A 23,605-nucleotide genomic window follows, 5' to 3' on the forward strand; every position below is an offset into this window, starting at 1 on the left:
AATGGCAAAGGCAGGTCTTGCACTAGCTTTCAAGGCACCTGGAAATGATTACTGAATTTGCTGGATAGATCATGATCTCAAGGGGCTGTTTTTTGCCACTGGGGGGTCTTTGATCATTTGCATAGGTCTTTTTTCAAAATAAAATTTAAATGAAATATTTTTAAATGCCCAGCATGTCAGCATAACAATATTAGCGCTTAAAGGAGACACATTATGCTCATTTTTCAATAAAGCTGTTTTAGCTTCCCTTGGCTAGCTTTCCTGCAATTGGCTACCTCTCACAAGCAAAAGGTTTTAACAGCAGCTTCTGTGCTCACACCAAGAGATGTGTGAATTAGACCGTATCAAGGATAGCTGCAGCCATACAAAGCCAAGAGCAGAAATGATAATGTGAAAGATTGTTATAAGCAGTGTGAAATACACAGAAAAAAAAAGTATACTTATTGTTTTACAATGTAATGGAAAACTACAGAGCAGATTCAGAAAAATGCTGAGTAGCACACTCACTGAACAGCTTCCCTAAATGACAACCCTGATCATCATAATAAATCAATCATTTGTGAAATTGCACAAATTCCATACATGCTTGTTGTGTTACAGCAAAACATCCAGTGTAAAGGCATGTTGTTTATCCGTTTTCTTCTAGAGCACGTGTTCTTGGTAATACCTACAAAACTCAAATTGCTTAACTGCAGCACTATTTCAAAGCATTGCCACCTAAAGATACGTCATATCAACCCGAATTATCAAAACATGAGGAAAAAAAAAGATATCAGGTCACGCTCTGGAAATGCTCCTGATACAGCTGATGACAGGTGGTTTACTTAATCGAGTGCTGATACTGACCGTGTTTACTGGCGAAGGCATTGAGAGGATGACTGGGCGGGAGGGGGCGTCGTCGCTGTAGTCTGGTGGTGGCAGCAACACTGTTTCGTCCTCCTCCTCCTCAGTCTCTGGCAGGCTAATCGTACTAAGACGATGCACCGGCGTGCCTAGATTACTACTGAGACACATTACATAAAGCTTCAGTTATCCAACAGCAGCTGTGAAATTTAAAAAAAAAAAAAAAAAGTTATTGATTCAATGCTTGGCTCTGACACCTCTTACCTATTTGATACCACCGACTCAGTGTAAGTTCGACAATAAGATGAGGGAAACCAGCCCCGCCTGGGAACAGAAGCACATCGTTTCATCTTTAAAAAACGTCAAAATAAAATTACATAACGAGTCATGCAATTTCTTAGCAGTCATCTGGAATCCATCACGATAGAGAATCACTGCAGCAGACAAAACACTTGAATAAAATTCTAACATCAGACACAGAATAGAAGATTTTGTTCACTAAGACTCCAAAGTTGTCTCCAAGTCACGTCTGGAGAAAACGATGGCTTATCAGACCAATGCAGTGGATTTGTTGCTAAGAAACAGAAAGCACTGATTTCTCCCAACACGGCCTCTTCTTGGGGGAAAAAAAGAAAAGGAAAAAAAAAAAAAAGCCATTGACTGCATTAAAATCACTTGAAATTAAAAAGGCCGCCTAATGCCACGCACAACAAGCAGATAAGGCTCGTGTAAATTCTTTCAAAGTGGGACAAACGCAAACTGAAAGCACTCCATAATCCTGCATGATGAGCCCTAAGTGATCTGGCAAGGATGAATATGAACGTAATTATACACAGAAGGAGGGTAATGCTGCTGCAGCCACATATGCAAACACAGCCTGCTGTACATAAACAAGCCTGATCCTTTGTACAAGTGGATGCAAAGCTAACAGGTGCTATGTTTGTCTAAGGGAATAAAAAGCAGGGAGATCTTTCATTTAGCACCTGTGAACATTTTTCCACCTTCTCTGGAGGTGACATGTAATCACAGCTGCTAAAAAGGTCTGACTTCATTGGAATTTATAAAAGTTCCAGCTAAAATATTTTCCTTCCTTGTGTTTGGGGAAGGAAAATGTTGTTGTTGTATAATCTACATGAGAAGATGCCTCCTGGTTTGTTTTGTTTTGGGTTTTTTTGCATGTTTGCACCCATTTTTCTGCATGTGTACGTGAGTGAGCTAAGATCAGGCTTTACGAATGTCGTGTTGAACATACCGGACATACTCTGTATTTTGAGGCATGTGGTACTAGCATGACAAAGCAGCAAAAGCACAAAAGAGAAACTTGTACTGTCAGCTGAGTTATGTGGGGGAAAAAAACCACCCGTGTGCCACGACTGCTACGTCTTTCTTGTAATGGAAGTATCATTCCTGTCTTAGGTGTACCAACAAGTTAACATTTTTTTAAAACGCTAAAACGCCCACCGTAGCTAAGATTATGCACTTGACTGGTAGGGACAAGAAAACAGAATTCAGTTGACTGCAATCTGCAATTCACTGACATCTAATGGTGAGATTTTACGAACTGTACCTTTAATGTTTTGATATTGCCTAAAAATGAATAAATAAAGGAATAAATAAAAATAATATTCAACTAGAGATATTTGGGATTTGTAGACAACAAATCTATTGAGTGAATAAAATGAACGATAACTAGATTACAAAATGTAACTTTAAATGAGATTGTGGAGACTAAGCTCAGGTTTTCTTAGCCGTTAACACAGCCCTGAATACAAAAGCAGATGAAGACTCACTGCTGCGTCTTCTCCAGCTCTCCGTACAACCAGCCGTCCTTCTCGTCCTGGATGAGCAGAGTGATGATGTCGCCTTCATCGAAGCTCAGGAGCGTGTCGTTGTTGCCTGCTGTGTGAGGGAAAATGGTTCTAACCCGGAACTTCTTGCTCACGTTCAGACCAGATGACTGGGATGTAGATCTCGACAGGCTGCCATCTCCAATACTGCCCTGATCTGGAGGCAGAAGAGACTAGAAATGAGACTTTGCCATATTTCTGTTGAACCGTTGTAAACGAAGTTTTGTTTTGTTTTTTTTAATTTGGGGGGATGGCTAGCTGTTTCTGCAGCTATTTAATGGACAGCTCTGGCATGAGAATGTTTCCTTTACACATATACAGGAAATATGAGCGAGTCTGGCCTATTTTAGACAGAAAAAAAATAAAAATCACACATCATGTAGATAACAAAGTTGATTTAGTCTTCACCAATAAAGATTATATATTTATTTATGCAGTTCACATAAGCCAACTTTACCTGAGCTGTGGTCTGAAGAGGAGTTAAATGGAAATGTGGGCTCTTGATTAAACATGTTGGCAAGTGGGCTGAACTGAGCTTTGAGGGGTGGTGCTGGAGGAGGGCCAGAGTCCACATTGACCTGAAGAGATCACAAAGACTGATTAGCGGATGCATCAATATGACAAAGTGAATTGGCATTATTCAGATCTCAACAGGTCCTTAGTGCTATAATCAAACAGTCACAAAGTGAAGTGCGAAGCACTAAACAGCTGTTGCCTCACTGGACCTTAACACCACACAACAGCAACAACACATCTGAGAATTCCTGCTGATAACAATCACCCATGTCTTACTACTTTACACAACAGCTTTCATCTGATACAACAGATTTCATTACTTTAACAAGATAAACTACAACACAACAACTTGAGAAGATAAAAACCCCGCAGGGCCAGTCTTTTACAAATGCTTTGTTCTCCTTATGCACTACAGCATGCTCTATCCTCAGTTTTAATCTAAACTACCCCCATGGTACGATGAGAATATGTGATAGAACAAGGTAATACATGACAGAAGAATGCTTAACATCTACAGATTTCACACTTACAAATCAAATAATAAAATCAAACTAACCCTGTTACAGTGATCAACCAGCGGTGATTGTTGTGGAACGACGGACAGCCCTTCTATCATGCTCACCACAGAGTCTGGCACCTTGGTGATGTCGCTGCACTTTTCCTGCCAGGTGGGGATCTTCACCGACAGTATTTCTTTGGCCTGGAAGCACCAGAGAATGAGAGCAAGTTAAATGATCCATTATAGAAGGTGTGATGCGGCTGTGCTGGATGTTCATCTCAGTCCTTGCTTACGTTCTCATAGAAGTTGCTAATTTGACCGGAGAACATGCAGTGTTTGTCCGCCAGGAAACAGAAGCGTCGCTTTTCTTCCAGCAAAGCCTCTCTGCAGCCATCAGCAATGAACTTCTGCATGTCCATCTGGCGTGATGAGATAGTCTGCAAGTACTGCAGAAGGTGGTCACAGGACAAGAGGTTACAGAATAGGGTGAATAACAACAATTTAATCTGTGCTTCATCGGGTTCATTAAATGCATTGATGAGCTTATAGTTAAGAGGATCTATTTAGCCAATTTTCAGCTCCATAGTTTTGTTTGGCTGTATTAGAGTAGCTTTGCATGATTCACAGTTCAAAATAATCTTTATCTCAGTTCAAAAAATGTCAGAAGAAAGATTATGACAAACAAAAGGGTTTAACCACATGTGGGTGGAGCTATTAACTTAATTACTATCATTAATATTGATGTACATTTATTTATTCTATTTGTAGTTTATTTATTGTAGTATTAATATAGGTCCATTTAATTAAGTATTTTTGCAATTTTTTAACATGCATTATCCCTTTTGTTTTTTTAAACTTTGCATTTATATATACACATATATTCAGTCACATCTGTATCAGGCCATAATTGCAACATAAATAAAATCCTCTTTTAAATGGAGTAAGGTGACTATTCAAAATACTTGCTGTTTATTTTATTTTATTTAATTCTTTGCTACCAGGTGCCAACGCCTCTGATCGGGGGACTTTTGTTGCTTTAACACCCAAGATTGGGAAAACTGACTCTTGATGGCTCCCTGTGAGCAAAAGCTGTTTGGGTCCTCAGGTTAGATGCACAAATCACGCTCCTAATAAGCTTTGTAGTCAAAGTCCCTGCACTTAGGGACAAGTTTATTTGAGTCTCCTGCTGCCCCTGGATCAATCTTAGCTCAGCGGGAGACCAAATCAGTCTTCCCCTTCCCCACAGAGAGCCTGAGACTGAGTCTACGCGTCACGCCGCACACACGGGCAGCTGGACCCTGACACAAGGCACACTGAACCCTTTAAAATAAACTTCCCAACCTTCACTCCATCCCTTTTTTATTCAACGCCTACTCCCCCAATCTTTTTCATTTTCCCCAGGTTGTCATGGTGATGGTAAAGCAGCCTATCTCTAAGGGCTCTGTCAAAGACCATCCCCTACTGTCTGGTCTCATTCCCTCTATGTGTGTCTCTCTCTCAGACACGGACGGAATCAAAGCTCTTTATTTCCCATTTTCACCACTAAAATTGCCCAGACGTGAGGTGGAAGAGCAGGCCGACAGGGCTGAGCTCATTACTGGCCCCTTACTCAAGCCCTACACATTATTAGAAAGCTGGGCAGTTAGACTCATCTCGCATGTAGCTCACTGGTGTCATTTTTATCAGATAATGAAAAAGTCCATTCTGTGGAAAGAAAGGCCCCAGTTTCAACCTGGCTTGAGAAACAGGATCAGGCTATCAAGCTCCACCCAGACAACACAGCTTATTGTATGGGTGTCTTTTAAACAGTGCCATTCAAATGCAAAGATAAACAGAGGACTGATACAGAGTTTAGCAGCAGGAAAACACAACAGAGCAAACCTAGAACACTTAGATCTCTTTTGCTCTTTGTTTTTACTCCTTAAAGAATCTCATAATACACAAGTTTTAGGTCTGGACTGCAGGCATGCAAGTTCCCAGACTCTTCTACTTTTACTATGAAGCCATGCTGTCATTGTAGATCCAGTTTAGCATTAGCATTGTCTTTATACAATGCAGATGAACAGCACTGTACAGTACCAACTATGAAGCATTATGCTAGCAATAATAATAAAAGCCTTAGTGAGCATATTTGAATATTCAGCTACACACTTTCCTTACTTTGCCTTCGATTACTGTGGACTTTGAACTGACATTCATTTTAATAATTTTCACTTTTGGTGTTGGTTGTGAACATTTTATTAAAAAGGATCTTCAAATACTTAAATGTAAATAGCTTATACCTGTAGACACTACTGTGGACTCCACTTTAAAGTTTCCGTACTTAGATAAATGCATCACACTACGTTGCACAATAAGCATATCAGTCCACTTTTTCCAGAGTGGACTGAAGGTTAAAAAGCCACAGAAATGATTGTTGTTGTCATAAGAAAACATATTTACAGGATGGAAACTTTCTGAGCAGAATGCAAATCAACGATAAGAATGATGGAGGGGTAGTATTTATATACCAACACAACACCCACACACACCTGAGTGCATTCAAAGTTAATCAAATTAACTAGTCCATCAGTCAGTAATAACTGGATATTTAAAACAACAGTATTTTGACTGTTTTTGTAGGTTTTTCTAAATGGAATTGTATTTATTTAATCACTGCTTACATTTGTGGTTTAAATGAATGAAACTTATTAGTAGACCAATCAGATGTGCTGCATCCAATACAACCTGAATCTCAACAGGGTTTGAATCTGTGCCTGTATGCATGCTTTCCTTTGTACAAAAAATGGGTGTGTGTACCTTCTATGAAAACAGTCATTTAAGCCATATGATTGTTCTATTGTGCACCATGTAAAAACAGGTGAACTGCACGCAGCTTTGACCACGGTGACTTCTTTGATAGTTTTATTACTACATGAAAGGTTTTTAAAATGCCCTTTTATCCCACATAAGTCAAAACATTTGAAGACACCAAGGGTGTCCTTTCTCAAACGCCTGTCATCAGTGGCGCTATTATGTAATACAAAAGAAAAAAAAATAACTGAAAAGCAAACATGGAATTTCATTCCAATGAGTTGCCCTAATATTACAGGCAAACTAATCCCTATCACGAGAAGCCTTGGCCTCAATTCATTACCCTCATGGGGCGATCGTGGCTCAAGAGTTGGGAGTTCGCCTTGTAATCGGAAGGTTGCCGGTTCGAGCCCCGGCTTGGACAGTCTTGGTCGTTGTGTCCTTGGGCAAGACACTTCACCCGTTGCCTACTGGTGGTGGTCAGAGGGCCCGGTGGCGCCAGTGTCCGGCAGCCTCGCCTCTGTCAGTGCGCCCCAGGGTGGCTGTGGCTACATTGTAGCTTGCCATCACCAGTGTGTGAATGTGTGTGTGAATGGGTGGATGACAGGTTGTGTAAAGCGCTTTGGGGTCCTTAGGGACTAGAAAAGCGCTATACAAATACAGGCCATTTACCATTTACCCTGTCAAATAAATGTTATACTAGTCATCCAGTCTTCACAGCCAGCCGAGTGTCAGCATTCAAACTCCACATACTTTAAAAAACATCCAAAGTATTAGCACACAGTCGCCTTTTAATGTTCAGGAAAGATTGGAGCTGGTTTTGTTTCAAGCTCACCTCGTTCTCTCTGAGGTCATATTTGGATGAGTGCTTTCCCTGGCTTTTCCTCCTGAGCTTCTTCAGGTCTGTCTGAGAACGGTCTAGGGATTCCTGTTTCACCTTGTGCTCTGACTGATAGCGCTTGAAGGTGGCCTGCAGGAGTCATTTAACAAGAGGAAAACAGGCATTTCACTACACAAACAAGAAGAACTAAACCATCATCAATGCTTCCCTTAGGGACGCTTAGCTTCCATGAAATATAGTTACATAAACAAGATGTATGCAAGAGGAAACTTCTGGAAAAAAGAAGAAGTAGAAATGCCTAAAACTGCATTTGCTGAAATAATCAATTTAGTTGGCTCCAAAAGTGATCTTTCCAACAGAACTCAACATGTGGTATGAAAAGGCTGGTATAAAATTCTTTTTATACCAGCCGCTCTTTTTAACTTCCAACTAAAGCTTTAATTGTAATAAAAGCTTAATGTTGTGTACTATTAGAGTGTGGCCACATTAAGTACATGTAGACCTCTTGACAGGTGCTTGTCGCTAGTAGCTTCCTGCTGGGCTTCTCCTCAGATCATTAGAACCACTGAACTCTCGACCTGTGTTGATGATTTTGGAAGATTTGTAATGCAGTTATTATATACAAATATGCCTTGCACTGTGGTTATTTGTACTACTAGACCATCCAAGCTTAAACTCTGGTACACATTTCTGATAACATAGCAGTCTACCCTGTGTTCCAAACTACTGGTTATGATCAAAATGCTAAAATTAAGGGTTCAAAATGTGATATCTAAAAATACTTGTTGATGTCAGGGTCGCCATGCCTATCTCTTAGAGACAGAAAAATGCTGTTTTCTCTATGGAGACACGTACGTTCATGTATTTGACATCCATCTCTGTCTTCTTCTCCAGCTCGATAATAACATCTCTGTGGAATCTCTTGAACTGCAGATAGGAAACATCACGAATTTGTTGATACATACATCAAAGTTACAGTTCAGTTCAGTCACATCACTCGTTGTGTACAGTAAGCATGGATTGATCTTCTGGAATATTTGATAATGGCTTCAGTTGTTGACATATTTCATTTGGGAATACTTGTCTTCCGTTTATATGTTGTCACAAGGTATCTGAAGCATTTTACCCTAAGGCACAAGTGTCAAACTCCAGAATCAGAATCAGAAAGGGTTTTATTGCCAAATGTTGAGCAGGTTTACAACATTGGGAAATTGCTGCGGTGCTTCAGTGCAAACATACTGTCATAAATTAAGCTTAAATAGACATGAAAATAAAAATAAGAATAAGAATTAAAAGTGCTAAGTAGATAGATATATACATGAGTGCAGGTGGTGATCAGTGCCAAACATGGAATGATGCAGTGAACACAGCGTAGGGTCATGTGTTAGTGGTGGGAACAGTCATACGGTTATTGTTCATGTGTCCAACAGCAGAGGGGAAGAAACTGTTCTTATGGAGAGAGGTTCTGGTGGGAATGGAACGGAGCCTCCTGCCTGAGGGGAGCAGGTCAAACAGACTGTGTCCAGGGTGAGAAGGGTCAGCTGAGATCCGAGCTGCACGCCCCAGTGTCCTGGAGGTGTACAGGTCCTGCAGAGATGGGAGTCTGCAGCCAATCACCTTCTCAGCAGAGCGCACAACACGCTGCAGTCTCTGTTTGTCCCTGATAGTGGCTCCAGCGTACCACAAGGTGATGGAGGAGGTGAGGATGGACTCGATGATTGCAGTGTAGAATTGCATCATCATCCGTGTTGGCAGGTTGAATTTTTTCAGCTGCCTCAGGAAGTACATCCTCTGCTGGGCTTTCTTGATGACGGAGGTGATGGTGGGCTCCCACTTCAGGTCCTGGGTGATGGTGGTACCCAGGAAGCGGAATGAGTCCACAGAGGTGATGGGGGTGTCAGTCAGGATGATGGGAGGGAGTGGGGCTGTGTGCTTCCTGAAGTCCACATTAATCTCCACTGTCTTCTGGGCATTCACCACCAGGTTGTTGTGGCTGCACCAGGACACCAGACGTTCAACCTCCCTCCTGTAGGCAGACTCATCCCCGTCCGAGATGAGTCCAATAACGGTGGTGTCATCTGCAAACTTGATTAGCTTGACAGACTGGTGGGTGGAGGTGCAGCAGTTGGTGTACAGGGAGAAGAGCAGAGGAGAAAGAACACAGCCCTGAGGGGAGCCGGTGCTGATGGTCCGGGAGTCCGAGACATTCTTTCCCAGCCTCACATGCTGCTTCCTGTCCGTCAGGAAGTCAGTGATCCACCGGCAGATGGGGTCAGGCACATTCATCTGGGAAAGCTTGTCTCGGAGATGGTCTGGAAGGATGGTGTTGAAGGCAGAGCTGAAGTCCACAAACAGGATCCTGGCGTAGGTTCCTGGGGAGTCCAGATGCTGCAGGATGAAGATGGCGGCGCGTGAACAACGCGAGGCTCAGTGTCTCTCCAGAATCTGCTATTTAGCGGTTTTTTTATCTACTTTTAACCGGATTATTCGTCCAGAATTGCTGTGCGTTGCTGACCTACAGCAGACAAGAGCTTCTGGACATCTGGACTCACAACTCCAACAGTTTTATCGCCGATCTCCGACTCACCCCAGAGATCTCCAGAACACCGGAGGCTGCCCACTCTCCCCGGCTGGGCGGAAGTGCACGCAGACGGCGCCGAGATCGTAAACAAAGGCGAGGTAGGCGCGGAGGGCTACGGGCTAAGCTAAAGCTAACACCACACCGGCTGCCTTTACCCAGTATTTTTCTCGCCAATGTCCGTTCTCTGGCAAACAAAATGGATGAGATACGGCTCTCCATCACTAACAACAGACGGATTATGGACTCAAATGTCATGTTTTTCACCGAACATGGCTGAACAACAGCTGCCCGGACAATGCTATCGAGTTAGCAGGACGCCACACACACCGAGCCGACAGGCTAGCAGATGACTCCGGCAAGACCAGAGGTGGAGGTTTGTGCATTTATATTAACAATGCTTGGTGCATGAACTCCACTACTACTGAGAGTCACTGCTCACCTAATGCGGAGTTTTTAATGGTCAAATGCAGACCTTATTATCTCCCCAGAGAATTCACTTCGATTATACTCACTGCCGTGTATATACCCCCCGACGCTAATGCTAGGTTGGCCATGAAAGAACTTTCTGCAGCCATTAACAAACACCAGAATAAACACCCCGAGGCTGCTTTCATTGTTGCTGGCGACTTCAACCACACCAACTTAAAGACAGTCCTCCCCAGATTCCACCAACATGTCTCCTGCCACACCAGAGGAGACAAGACTTTAGACCATGTGTATTCCAACCTGGCTGGAGCCTACAAAGCCACACCCCTCCCCCACATTGGACAATCGGACCATCTCTCCCTGTTCCTCACACCTCGGTATTCACCACTCATCCAACGTGTGAAACCTGCTGTGAGGACAATTAAAGTGTGGCCAGAGGGGACAGACGCAGTGCTCCAGGACAGATTTAAAAACACAGACTGGAATATGTTCACCCACACAGACCTGGACCAGTACGCCTCATCTGTACTGGATTACATCTCCAAAACCACAGACAGTGTCACCACCCAGAAACGGATCACCATGTACCCCAACCAGAAGCCTTGGATGAACCGGGATGTTCGTCTCCTCCTGAAGGCCCGCAACACTGCCTTTAGGTCAGGAGATGCACACGCCTAAAGTACAGCCAGGGCTAATCTAAAGAAGGGCATCAAAAAAGCCAAACACCATTACAAAAAGAAGGTAGAAGAACACTTCTCCAACTCCAACCCCCGACGCATGTGGCAAGGACTCCAGACCATCACAGACTACAGGACCACCAAACCCTCTCCCGCATCCTCTGATGTCTCCTTCCTAAACGAGCTCAACAACTTTTATGCTCGTTTTGAGCGAGGGAACCCCACAACCACAACCAAAGCAGACATGACGCCAGACCACCAACCTATGACTCTCTCCCCCACCGATGTAGGAGCGGTGCTGAGCAGGATCAATGTCCACAAGGCTGCAGGCCCTGATGGCATCCCCGGGCGTGTTCTCAGAGCGTGTTCTGGGGAGCTTGCAGGAGTGCTCACAGACATATTCAATCTGTCCTTGGCCCACGCTGTGGTACCGGCCTGCTTCAAATCCACCTCCATCGTCCCGATACCCAAAAACTCCAACCCATCTTGCCTCAATGATTACCGCCCAGTAGCACTCACCCCCATCATCACTAAGTGCTTAGAGCGACTGGTCCTAGCACACTTCAAATCCTGTCTCCCCCCCACCCTGGACCCCCACCAATTCGCATACCGCCGGAACAGGAGCACAGAGGATGCAGTCTCCATCGCAATGCACTCTGTCCTCTCACACCTGGACAACAACAACACCTACGCCAGAATGCTGTTTATAGACTTCAGTTCAGCATTCAATACAATCCACCCCTCACAACTCATCAGGAAACTGACAGACCTGGGTATCAGTTCCCTCATCTGCAAATGGTTACTGGACTTCCTGACCAACCGCCCCCAACATGTCCGGCTGGATAACCGCTGCTCATCTACCATCACAATGAACACCGGTGTACCACAAGGCTGTGTGATGAGCCCTTTCCTCTACTCCCTCTTCACCCACGACTGCAGACCTGCTGATGGTTCCAACACCATCATTAAGTTTGCAGATGACACCACGGTGATTGGCCTCATCAGTGACAACGATGAGGCCGCCTACAGGGAGGAGGTGGATCGTCTGGCTGAGTGGTGCGACAGAAACAACCTGCTGCTTAACACCGAGAAGACCAAGGAGCTCATCGTGGACTACAGGAGGAATGCTGACCCACATCCACCCATCCACATTAAGGGGACGGCTGTGGAGCGTGTGAGCAGCTTCAAGTTCCTGGGAGTCCACATCTCCGAGGATCTCACCTGGACGACCAACTGCTCCAAGCTGGTCAAGAAGGCTCACCAGCGCCTCTTCTTCTTGAGGACTCTGAGGAAGAACCACCTGTCCTCAGACATCCTGGTGAACTTCTATTGCTGCACCATCGAGAGCATCCTGACCAACTGTATAACAGTCTGGTACGGGAACTGCTCTGCCTCGGACCGGAAGGCGTTGCAGAGGGTCGTGAAAACTGCCCAGCGCATCGCCGGAGCACCACTTCCTGCCATAAAAGACATCTACAGGAAGCGGTGTCTGAAAAGGGCTGGGAAAAGTCATCAAAGACCCCAGTCACCCATCACATGGACTCTTCACCCTCCTGCCCTCTGGGAGGCGCCACAGGAGCCTCCGGACTAAGACCACCAGGTACCGGAACAGCTTCTTCCCCACAGCTGTCAGACTCCTGAACTCTGCCTCCTGACATCTGACCCACGTTAAACTCATGGACTGAACATACACACACCCACAATGGACAACTGTACCCTCAAACACAATAATAACATGGACTGAACCACCACTCACAACCACTAGCACTTTATATAGCCTCTGTAGAAACTATCTACACCCTCACTTATCTTAACTGCACCAATGTATAGCTCTGTGTAAATAATCATTCTGTACATTCGATAATCTTTAATCCTACAACTGTTTACAACTTGCATAGTTCCCATTTCTGTATAGCTGTATATCTCAGATTCTGTAAAGTTATTTATTTCATATTCTGTATAGTTTTTCATATTTATATCCTGTTCATATCCTGTACATAGCTTGTACTCACTACAGCCTGTACATACTTATAGTTATAGAATATTCACAACATACTTCATACCGTGTACATTATAACATACCATAATAGACCCATTTCTGTAATATACTCACATATCTATATTATTGCTAATATATATTGTAATATATCTATATCACTAAAGCACTTCTGGATGGATGCAAACTGCATTTCGTTGCCCTGTACCTGTGCATGTGCAATGACAATAAAGTTGAATTCTATTCTATTCTATTCTATTCTATGAAGTGTAGGGCCATGTTGATGGCGTCGTCTACAGACCTGTTGGCTCTATATGCAAACTGCAGGGGGTCCAGGAGGGGGGCCGTGAGGGTCTTGAGATAGGCGAGAACCAGACGCTCAAATGACTTCATGACCACAGATGTCAGAGCCATGGGTCTGTAGTCATTTAGTCCAGTGATCCTAGGTTTCTTGGGGACAGGGATTATGGTAGAGGACTTGAAGCAGGCAGGCACATGACATACCTGCAGTGAGGAGTTGAAAATGCCAGAAAACACTGGGGCCAGCTTGTTTGCACAGTGTCTGAGGGTGGCAGGAGACACACCGTCTGGGCCGGGAGCTTTTCGAGCATTCAGACTTAAACTGCTTCCTCACACCTACTTCATGAATATGAAGAGTTGTGGTGGGAGGAGGTGGTGTGAAATCCTCTTTTGTGTGGGGTGAGGAGGGGGGTGTTGTAGGTGACGTGTTTGAAGGTGGTGATGGCTCTATGGAGGGGGGAGAGGTGGGGGAATTAGTGTCCAAAGTGTCTCTATTGTTGGGGCCGTTGAAGGTGTGAAAGTTGTCTGATGGCTCGTCAAAACGGCAGTAAAAGTCGTTAAGGGTGTTGGCCAAGAGCAAGTCATCAGTGGAGTGGGGGGGTTTTAGGCTTGTAGTTGGTGATATTCCTAAAACCTTTCCACACAGAGGCTGAGTCATTCTCTGAGATCTGCTGCTGCATCTTCTCAGGCCTCGAGGGTCGGTGTCCTGCAGGTTTTAGATGTGTCCTTGATCCAACACAGCTGATTTAAAAGGCTAAATTACCTCCTCAACATGTCTTTAAGTTCTCCAGAGGCCTGGTAATGAACTAATCATTTGATTCAGGTGTGTTGATCCAGGGTGATATCAAAAACCTGCAGGACACCGGCCCTCGAGGCCTGGAGCTTGACACCCCTGCCCTAAGGCGTCAGGTCCGGAAAATAATCATGTGGCTTTTCTACTTTGTCGGCAGTTCTGACACTTTTGCTTACAACGATTTTAAACTCAAAAGTTTGTAGAGGCTTGTGATAGCGAGAGTACAGAGGGGAAAAAAAAAAAAAAGTTCTGCATTTGTTCACTAACATTTAGAGATAAGCATTTGTGACCATAAATACTTCTAGCTAGTAATTAATGTAATTAATAGCTTGCTCAGGATAAGGCCAGCACATATTGTGTTTTTGCCCTGCAATACTTCCTTACTTTGTGACTCCGTCTTTGATACTCATATTTTAAAAATGCTATGTGAGAGACTTGACAGTAATTATAAAAATATGACTTCTTCTTTAAAAAGGTACTTACGTTATCTTCCAGGTCATTATGGACCTTCTTCTGGGCTTCTGCAATCTCCATCAGAACCACACCTGAGGAAAAATTCAGGAGAAGATTTAGTATTTCAGTAATTACAGCTAATCATTGATTTGTGTATCATGTGGGGTTCCACATGCAATCCTTGGTCCCAAACAAGGTTTGTACATATTTCTAAAAATGATTTACTAACAAAAGGTTTACTGAGCTTTAAAGTTGCTGGCAGAGATTTATTGTTAGAACACCCTTTGACAGAATTATTTTGCTCTACACCCACAAAAAAGTACCTTGTTTTTATTTTTTACTGCTGGTTCTAACTTCATTTACTATAGGGACACAAGAAGATAGCCGATCATTTAATCAAAATTTGCGCAGCAAATCCTCAAATATTAAATACCATGAATCTTAACCTGTTTCTTTATGAGGGGTAGGAGACAGCATTGGATACCAGCAGGCACAGATCCGAAAACATAATATCAACAGTTATTACTTTTTCAGAAACTTTGTGTATAAATCCATCGAGCCTGTCATACATTTGTTACAGTCCATATTTTACAGATGACCTCTCGTGTTTCAATATTTGAACAGCTGTCAATAAGTAATCTCCTATGAAACATTCTGGTATTGTGCAGTCGATTACAGAACAGTCTCCATTCACAGACAGGCTAAAGCACAGACAGAGCAGCATATGACATGAAACAATGGGAGTGACTCAATACTGTAAACAGAAGGGGACAATCATAGCTAAGCAGTTTATACTGCTACCTCTATCACAATTGGGTGAAATCTAGAGTCGAGGTTTATTACAGGGCAAAATGCTCTGGTGAAACCGGCAAAACATGCACAGCACACCTCACCCCCCACCCTCTACCTCATTTCTGAACATGTGATAGTCAATGAGGGAAAAGGGCAAAAGTGAATGACCTACATGGATTTCAACACCTTGTGAAGAAAGTGTACAAAGCACAAGCATCAGTTTCACTTTGTCATTTTTAGGTGAAAGCAAAAAAATCTCTATAAGTCACCCTGTTCAGCACACTCCACCTTTGAACACCTACTCATATACATTCGATCCAACACCTGACATTCCTCTTTATATGACACCCCCTCCCCAGCTCAGAGCAAACAAACGTAACGATACATAAGTGTACGTCTGTGTCCAGCAGGCAGCATCCAGCTACAACAACATTGCCCTCTGAAGGTCACCAGAACGTACTGGTAAATGCTGCCTTTGTGTTTCGACCCGGGGGTTGGTGGGGGGTGGCCACTGGATGTTGAGCTGTTTGCACAGCCTCAACAACAGACCACATGGGGTGGAAGGGGGAGGCTGAGAAAGGCCAGGAGGGGGAGGCGGCGGGGTTCAAAGAGGCCATTGTACACCTGCAAGTTTCACCTTTGGGGTGAACAAGGTGTGAAAGCCTGCCTCAGTGAGGATAAATGCTACAGAAAGTCATCAGAGGGTGCATGAACAACTGACGGCTGAATCAGAGTTAAGAAAAACAGCACAATGTATGACGTCTGTAATTTTTTCATTTTTTTTAAGTGCAGGTAAAGAAAAAAAAAAAAAAAAGTCTTTGACTACATAATTTTAACAGAAAACGGGGCTTTTCAGTTCATCTGAATATCTGTGTCTGAATATCAGTGTAACTTCCCCTCAAATTTTTCAAATGAACAACTCCACGTTCATTTTTTTTTTTTTTTTTTGCAGGTTAATACAAGTTTGAGAAAAGATCCTTGTGGAAAAAGCACACATGATTCACACCTGTGATTCACTATTATTAATGCCGAACCCCTCATTCAACACCCGCTGAGTCCATGTAGAATTTACTCTAGCCTGTATATTACAGATAAGGTGTCTTACGACGCCATTAAATGACCTTTGGATTTTAATCAAACACATGTTGTTTGGAGGATCTGAAGCTTAAACAAAGCAAGAAAAACTATAACCCAACTGCGCTGTAAAACAAAGCAAAGGCTGAAATGAACCCCTAAAGAGACATTTCTTTGAGATTATGTTAAACTTCAAACAGCACCATGTTTCCACACAACTGGCACTATTGAATAACTGCTGATACATGGCAGAGTAGACAAGGCCTTAGACACTGTCGACAGGTGACTTTTATGAGACGGATATGGCCTGTGCCAACAAAAAAGCAAAAAATAAAAAAAAATAAAAAAAATCCCGCCTATGTGGAGTTAGATAAGGAACATGAGGTGATGTTGGCATGGCAAACAGCGGCACTGACTTTTCTAGCATAGACTCTCTTTGTTTGAAAGTTTGATCAAACTAATGTTTCACCCATTCAACAAGTGTACACAGCAATCAACTAGCTCAGGAAGTGTCCCCAGTCATCGGCCATCGTCTCGCAACGCGGTTTGATCACTGAGACACATCACTGGGCTTGTTCCAGCAAGCATGCAGTGTCTGCAGTGAATCATGGCCGCCTCCTGTATGAATCAGGATCCAAGTTATAAACATCGCAATGAAGGTGGGACAAGGATTGTGTTTGGGGGTTGCCATGGAGGAGCTACTCCCTTAATATCAACATAATGATGTCACTGTAATCAATGATAACGAGGATGATAATGAGAACCGCAATATGCAGTTCATCCATCCAGATGACTACATGAACAAAGTGCAACTGTAGACTACATTAAATGAAGTACGTCTAGTGTTTCACGTGATTTCCCTTCACACTGCCAGCTGGGTGTTGGCATAATCCACCAAGGTAGATTCTTTAGGCACTGCCAGCTGAAGGTTTGCCAGAAACAAAGAAGACATTTTTTAAAGTAGTAAGTAATGAATAGAAAGCAAATAGTTGCATTACAAATAAAATAAATTATAGAAAATGTGCTTACATTTTTTCTTCTCAGGAAAATACAGATATGATAGCTTGGCAAACATTTACTGATTACTATAATATCCTTTGTTTTGTTTTTTTTAAGAGATCAAAAGCTTCAGAATGACTAAACAAATGGCACTTAAAGTGAGGCAGTTTTGTCAACCCCACCTCCAAAAAAAATAAAAAAAAAAAACCTCCGGCATAAAAATCAAACAAATATTCTCCAGCCGACTTGTGAGAGATTTCTTTAATGGAAGCCTGATTTCTAGATGATTACACACACACACACACACACACACACACACACACACACACACACACACACTTACTTTCTGACCAGATCTCTTCCTTTCCTTTAACACACACTGAGATCTCAAGTAGCAGGAACAGTTCTGAGTTTGACTGCTTCCTCCTGTGTACTTAAAATATTTCGTAGTCTGATTCCCCTAAAATTCTTCAAAGTTCACACGTATGAAGGTGCTTATCTGCTTAGTGCATTATGGATTGAATCTTTCAGTCATCATCATCATCATCATCATCATTTACATAAGGCAATTTTGGGTGTTGATTGTAAGTTTCTATTCAATAACAATCACCCACAGTAACATTTTTTGGTTGAATGTTGTTTAATGGTTTGAGTAGTTACAGTGAATAAATATCTACTTGGTCTGTGGACAATAAATATCAGTGTAAGTTGACTTGACAAAGAGCAATGACTTGCCGTCACATAGAGTACAGAATATCATTTATTAATACCAGAGCCAATAATACCCCGAGCACAATGAGTCTCAATTTTCCTAATAGATTAAATTAAACACCAGCTTCAAAGGACTTCTAAAGGTTAGATGAGGTTAGTTGAGGTTGTTACATAAAAACAATCATCATATGTACAGTATACACAATTGAAGTTTCATATCAAGCACAATGTCAGCTGTTTAGTTTCTCATACACTGTGATATTAGGTTTTAAGACTTTAATTTGGATGATTCATTAGTTCAATCACGCCCATGGTTAGACAGTAGGATATATGCCATGTCTGCAAATAAACGTAAAGAACTTTCAGCCTCAATTTCTCATCTTAGCCAATCTCTGTATGAGAGTAAGAAAGATAACACAAATAAAATGTTATGTAAAAGTAGTCCAAATGTGATTTTGAGGTGTAGGCTGGTAGATTTTTTTTAACCTCTTGACAGTGTTAGCAATGTTCTCATTTACAGTCTTTAAACTAAATAAGTTAACGATCTCCGGCTGCTGTATTGTAAATTAATGGCGCAGTCACACTAGAATAAAAATAGGACAGCAACCTCCTTGTCTCCAGGGAAGAAGAAGAAATTGGAAAAAAAAAAAAAAATCCACTGATTGAACTGGACATTTCTACACTTGGGGACAAACAGCTAGTACCTGTGTCAGCTAAATTGCCAGAGAGCCTCTGGGGGACCACTTTTGAAGGCAAGGCGATTCCACAGGTTACCTGGGATGAAGCAACCTGTCTCCACACAATTGCAGTCTGACTTGGACTGTCTGCAGTCGCTCACAGACTGGTAAAGGTTTGCAAGTAAGTGCTGTCTAATTTTTTAAACACAGACAGACAGGACGCTCCAATCTCAGTCAGTCTATGCTAATTATCACAACTCATCAGCCATTTGCAATGAGATTGCAAGTTCATTGCATGTGGTCACAACAAATTTAGTCATGCTATACCCAACCATTTCCTCCAAGTTATAGCATTTGAATTAAAAGAGGACATCAATCGTTTTGCTAAACCCCCAGAACGAAACAAACACATTTTCTCAAGAAATATTAAAACTTTTGTTTTACCTCAACTTCTATAATTTTCTGTTATTCCATTATTACTTCACAATCATGATGGCAATGATTTTGATTTTTCAAAATGGGCGTAAATAATGTATCACAGCACCACTGTTTTGAGAACAGCGCTTTTAAAACACAGCTGACTTGAAAAAGCCAGGCAAAAAAGAAACGCCATCACAGATGATTCTCCACAGGAGAAAAAAAAAATGTTGGTATGTCACCAAAGGAAAGACACAGGTATTACTAATGACTTAAAAATGACTGCTCCTTTTAAGCTGATCAGGTTCCAGGGTCATGGTAAAGTGCACGCTGACTCACCAGCATACCTTTCTGAGACACTTAAAGAAGCTGAACCATCACTCCAGCTAAAACGTGCATCATAAAAATACATTTGATAAGGAGAAACACATTTTTGCTCATTAAAGTTCAACACTGCAGAATATTGTAGGCCTAAGTTTGCAACGTGTTTTCTTTTTCTTTTTTGAGGGGCAGGATTTCTTCCAAACAAGATACATTTTTGACTTTTCTGAATCATTTCTGCTTGTTAGTAAAAATAAACCGCTTAATTGCACACTGACTACATAGGCTTGTCTAAAGATTAAAGCCATCCTCTGAAACAGCTACAAAAAAAGATATTTGAAGTGCCAGAAAGTCTTATTCACCATAACATTAACCAGCCTCCAGAAGAAATGGTGCCTCTCAAAAGCAGAAACCTGCTACAAAAGCTATCAGCAGGACACACTCAGACTCCCAGCTCTGAATTCTCACTCTCTAAAGTGAAAGAAAAATCATTCTGGCTGACATAACCATTTTTCTATTGCAGACAGTTTACGTCAATATTTATTTATTTTTTTAAATGAACTAAGGCTTGACAAACAGTGCAGAGAAAAGGTGGAAAGGGTGCGGTTCGTGCTATTCATTCGCCTGTAACATTTTCAGCCTTTCGATACCTGCTGCTTTTCAAAGTGGAATAGCTCCCTGTGGAGTCCGGCCGTTTGCTCATGCATAGGCAATTTCAAAATGTAAACCCACTGGATATGACATTCATCAATCAAAATAAATCTTTTTGTAATGACCTGCTGAAATGTAATTTAGGACTAGCAAAAGCAGGCGACAGCTATAGAAGTCTGCAAACCAGCTATGCAGAGACAGACAGCAGTAGTTAGTAGCAGCAGTGCACTGAATGATCACAGATGGAAGGAGATGTGGGACAAAAAGAGTGCATGGCTGAAAAGCTCATTATCCAAGGAACTTACTGATAAAGTGAATTCCCCACAGTGCTGCCTTTTATGAATCCACTAAATGAAATTAAAGGAGTGCAAGAAGAGTGACACAGGTTAAAGGCTTTCACTCATCTGAGCACTTAGTGTTTCTTCAAAAAGAAAAAAAAAATCTTTTCTTATTACTTTCACATCTGTCACAGCAAGAATCTGAGAAATTGAGCAGCACCCAAGTAAAAGCCTCGGGTAGCTTTCAGCAAATACCTGCTAACCTCTGTGACGCACAAGCTTTGTGCCATTCACTGAGGGAGGAAGAGAAAAAAAAAACAACACAATCTATGACTACAGAGAAAAGATCTTTACAGGTGTCTGCAGCAGAGAAGTACAGAGTAATCTATCAGGTGCCTCATTCTGAAGAGTCGTGCTGCTTAGAGTAAATAAAGATTAAACACTCGCATCGTCTTTTTCAGACCGTTTGGAGAGGCAGATGGAGGGATAGGGGGATGAGGATGAGGATCAGCGGTGGGTAGACGGTCTCCTCTGTCTATCTGCCTGTCTGTCTGTTTGTTCAGCACGTTTGCAACTCTACGTGCTGCAGTGGGTGAGAGAATTCACACCACCATGTCGTCTACGCCAGGCGGTGAAGGAACGGCCACGGAGCCTGGAGTTCAACACTTCACCTGCCATTTCTGCATTCATTCTTATTCAAAGTCGAATTGATTTTTTTTATGACTGAAGTCACATAACGTGATGGGAGTACATACAGACGAATGCACCTAAAGGAAGAATACACAAACCATGTAGCACAAACTCTATTCTTGAGCATTTGTTAACCAGGAGGGGTCTGTTTCAATAAGGCTAGATTTGACTAGAAAGCGCAGAGTCCTCCCATCTGTGACTTTTCACAACAGGAAAGAGAACAAAAAAGAAAGAAAGTAGAATTTAGTGCTCGTAAAGCCGTTTCACTTCAGCGGTTCTGGTATGCTCAGACAATGCTACGTAACACCAACATATTGTTAAATGAAGAAATGAAAACTGCTATTGTTCGCTGACAAGAGCGCCTTAACAAACATGGGCAGCATTTCATAACAGCGCAGTATGAGACGTCTCCGATTACATTAAAACATTTCAGCCCTCGTCAGAATGTCAAAATACAAATTTCCATTGTGTGCGTTGCCACTTTGTAGCTAGACGGGCTGCACTATTCTTTTTCAGTCTATGCTTTTTTCTGATTTTTTATTTTATGAGTTTTATCCTCAAAATTCAGAAAAAGAAACTGAGCAAGAAAAGTCTGAGAATCTTGTCTGAGAGTCTACTTCAGCATTAAAACGCATTCTTCATCTCTGTGTTTTACCACGACTGCTTTTGTCCTTCACTGAAATTTTTATTTTCTTCTAAAAATTCTTTGATTTTTAGTCTAAAATCTTATCAAAGCTTAATAAAGGCTTAAAGGAAAGCAGATTTGATTTAAAATAAGAAAACTTGTTCAGAAATAACAGCGAAGAAATCACAACACAGGAGACAACCACTGTCATCACAATAGTCCTTTACAAAAAACAACAACAAAAAAAACCCCAACAACACACTGACAGAGCATCATCTTTTAACTACCCTGCTCTGATTTCCTGTCACATCACTCTGATTCATAAAAAGCCGAACTGCAAAGCCCGGCGTTACAGAGTGATGCAGCAGAATACAAAAAGCAACTTAATGAATTGCAATATGACACCCCCCCCCCCCTCCCACACCCCCGAACAAAGCGGGTCGGCTCCAAATTTCAGCACTAATAGAATAATTGGAGATGACTCAGAGGATGGATGAAAAACAACCTGTACGTGCTCGATGGCAGCCTCAGAGGAGGCTGAAAAGAGAAAGTGCTTCAGTTGGAGTGAGAGATAGACAGGACATAATAATGAATTTCTGCTAAGTACCTCACCTCCAGGGTTGAAGCGTTGTTATTTTCAGATGCTTGTATATTTAACTTGCATATTGGGTGATGCAAGCAGAACGTGTCACTATTACGCTGAAACTGCAGGAAAGAGCATTTTGATACGTGTCCAGCTCACGTAATACTGGCAGGATGTGAGAGAGTTTAGCATCATTTCAAGAGAAACTTCAACCATGTGGAAAATATATGTAAAATGTTTGGGAACAAAGTGGTTTCTTATCAAATGTTGTCAACTTGTACAGGTGTAGGGTTTGTGGGGGTTTTTTGCACAGCTAGTACAAATAGAGTAATCAAGAGGAAAACAGGAAGCCTATACTTGTTAGCTTGCCCTTTCCCAAGCTAACAAAAATAAATCTGTCACACTGATATTAATCAAAGCACAAGTGTTAAACTTCAAGTCTGCAAAGTCAATCCATTGCTACAGTACTTTAAACCTACATTCTAGCCACCAGGGGGCGACTTGTCTGGTTGGTAAAAAGAACTTGGCTTGTATATAGATTTATGAGAAAATGAAGTTACTTTGCACTTGATTTATGACATGACTACGCACTTTACTAATGTGTTTAAGGTCTCAGTTACTAATTTTAAGTCTTATTTAATAGAGCACAATGCTTATTTTGAAAAATTATCATTTTGAGCAGCGGCCAGAATCAGCCCTGGGCCTTATGTTTTACAATGTCTTCACAGTAAAATGCATAAATAAAAAAGGACATTTTTTGTGAATTAACGCATTAACAGTAATTGTTGTTAATTACAGCACAATCTGGGCAACGAGCTGCCAGAAAATGTTTTGTAATTCATTTCTTACAATTTACTCCTATATAGTATGTATCATGTAGAAAAACTGAGACGCGCACTTCTTTAGCATATATCAAGTCCTCTCTGGGATTAAATGTGCAGTTAAACTACCAGAACACTTAAGATTAAAGTGGGATCCATGTAAAATGTGTTCGACTTCCTCGACTTACATGAATACCCTAACAGGGACAACTGAACAAGGTATGATTCAGGGTACAGGTATTATAATCTGTTAAACAGACATTTTCCGGCTAGTTTCTACTGTATGAGTACACACTTTCAAGGTCTTTCATGGTGACTGTAAAAATACTCAAACTGAGGCTTCAAAATGGTCTTTCACAAACTAATTGTTGACAACAACGAGGCACATAACCCTGCTGTAA

At 42.0% G+C, this 23,605-nt stretch overlaps 1 protein-coding gene across 3 annotated transcripts in view; it reads right to left on the minus strand.

The window, feature by feature from the left end:
* Nucleotides 1-23,605, minus strand: part of baiap2l1a (BAR/IMD domain containing adaptor protein 2 like 1a) — a 30,314-nt gene that overhangs the window by 4,523 nt on the left and 2,186 nt on the right. The window contains exons 4-12 of one of the 3 annotated variants that reach the window (XM_026179002.1): nt 14,596-14,657; nt 8,195-8,266; nt 7,334-7,468; nt 3,999-4,151; nt 3,829-3,906; nt 3,148-3,268; nt 2,634-2,847; nt 1,108-1,167; nt 847-1,003 (exon numbers count right to left, since the gene is read on the minus strand). In XM_026179002.1, the coding sequence (XP_026034787.1) occupies nt 847-1,003; nt 1,108-1,167; nt 2,634-2,847; nt 3,148-3,268; nt 3,829-3,906; nt 3,999-4,151; nt 7,334-7,468; nt 8,195-8,266; nt 14,596-14,657 (1,052 nt within the window). Of the gene's footprint in view, nt 1-846; nt 1,004-1,107; nt 1,168-2,633; nt 2,848-3,147; nt 3,269-3,762; nt 3,907-3,998; nt 4,152-7,333; nt 7,469-8,194; nt 8,267-14,595; nt 14,658-23,605 lie in introns of all 3 variants that reach the window. The other 2 variants (XM_026179001.1, XM_026179000.1) reach the window with 2 other exon arrangements.

Source organism: Astatotilapia calliptera, chromosome 8 (assembly GCF_900246225.1).
Source record: "Astatotilapia calliptera chromosome 8, fAstCal1.2, whole genome shotgun sequence".
Classification (NCBI taxonomy): Eukaryota; Metazoa; Chordata; class Actinopteri; order Cichliformes; family Cichlidae; genus Astatotilapia; species Astatotilapia calliptera.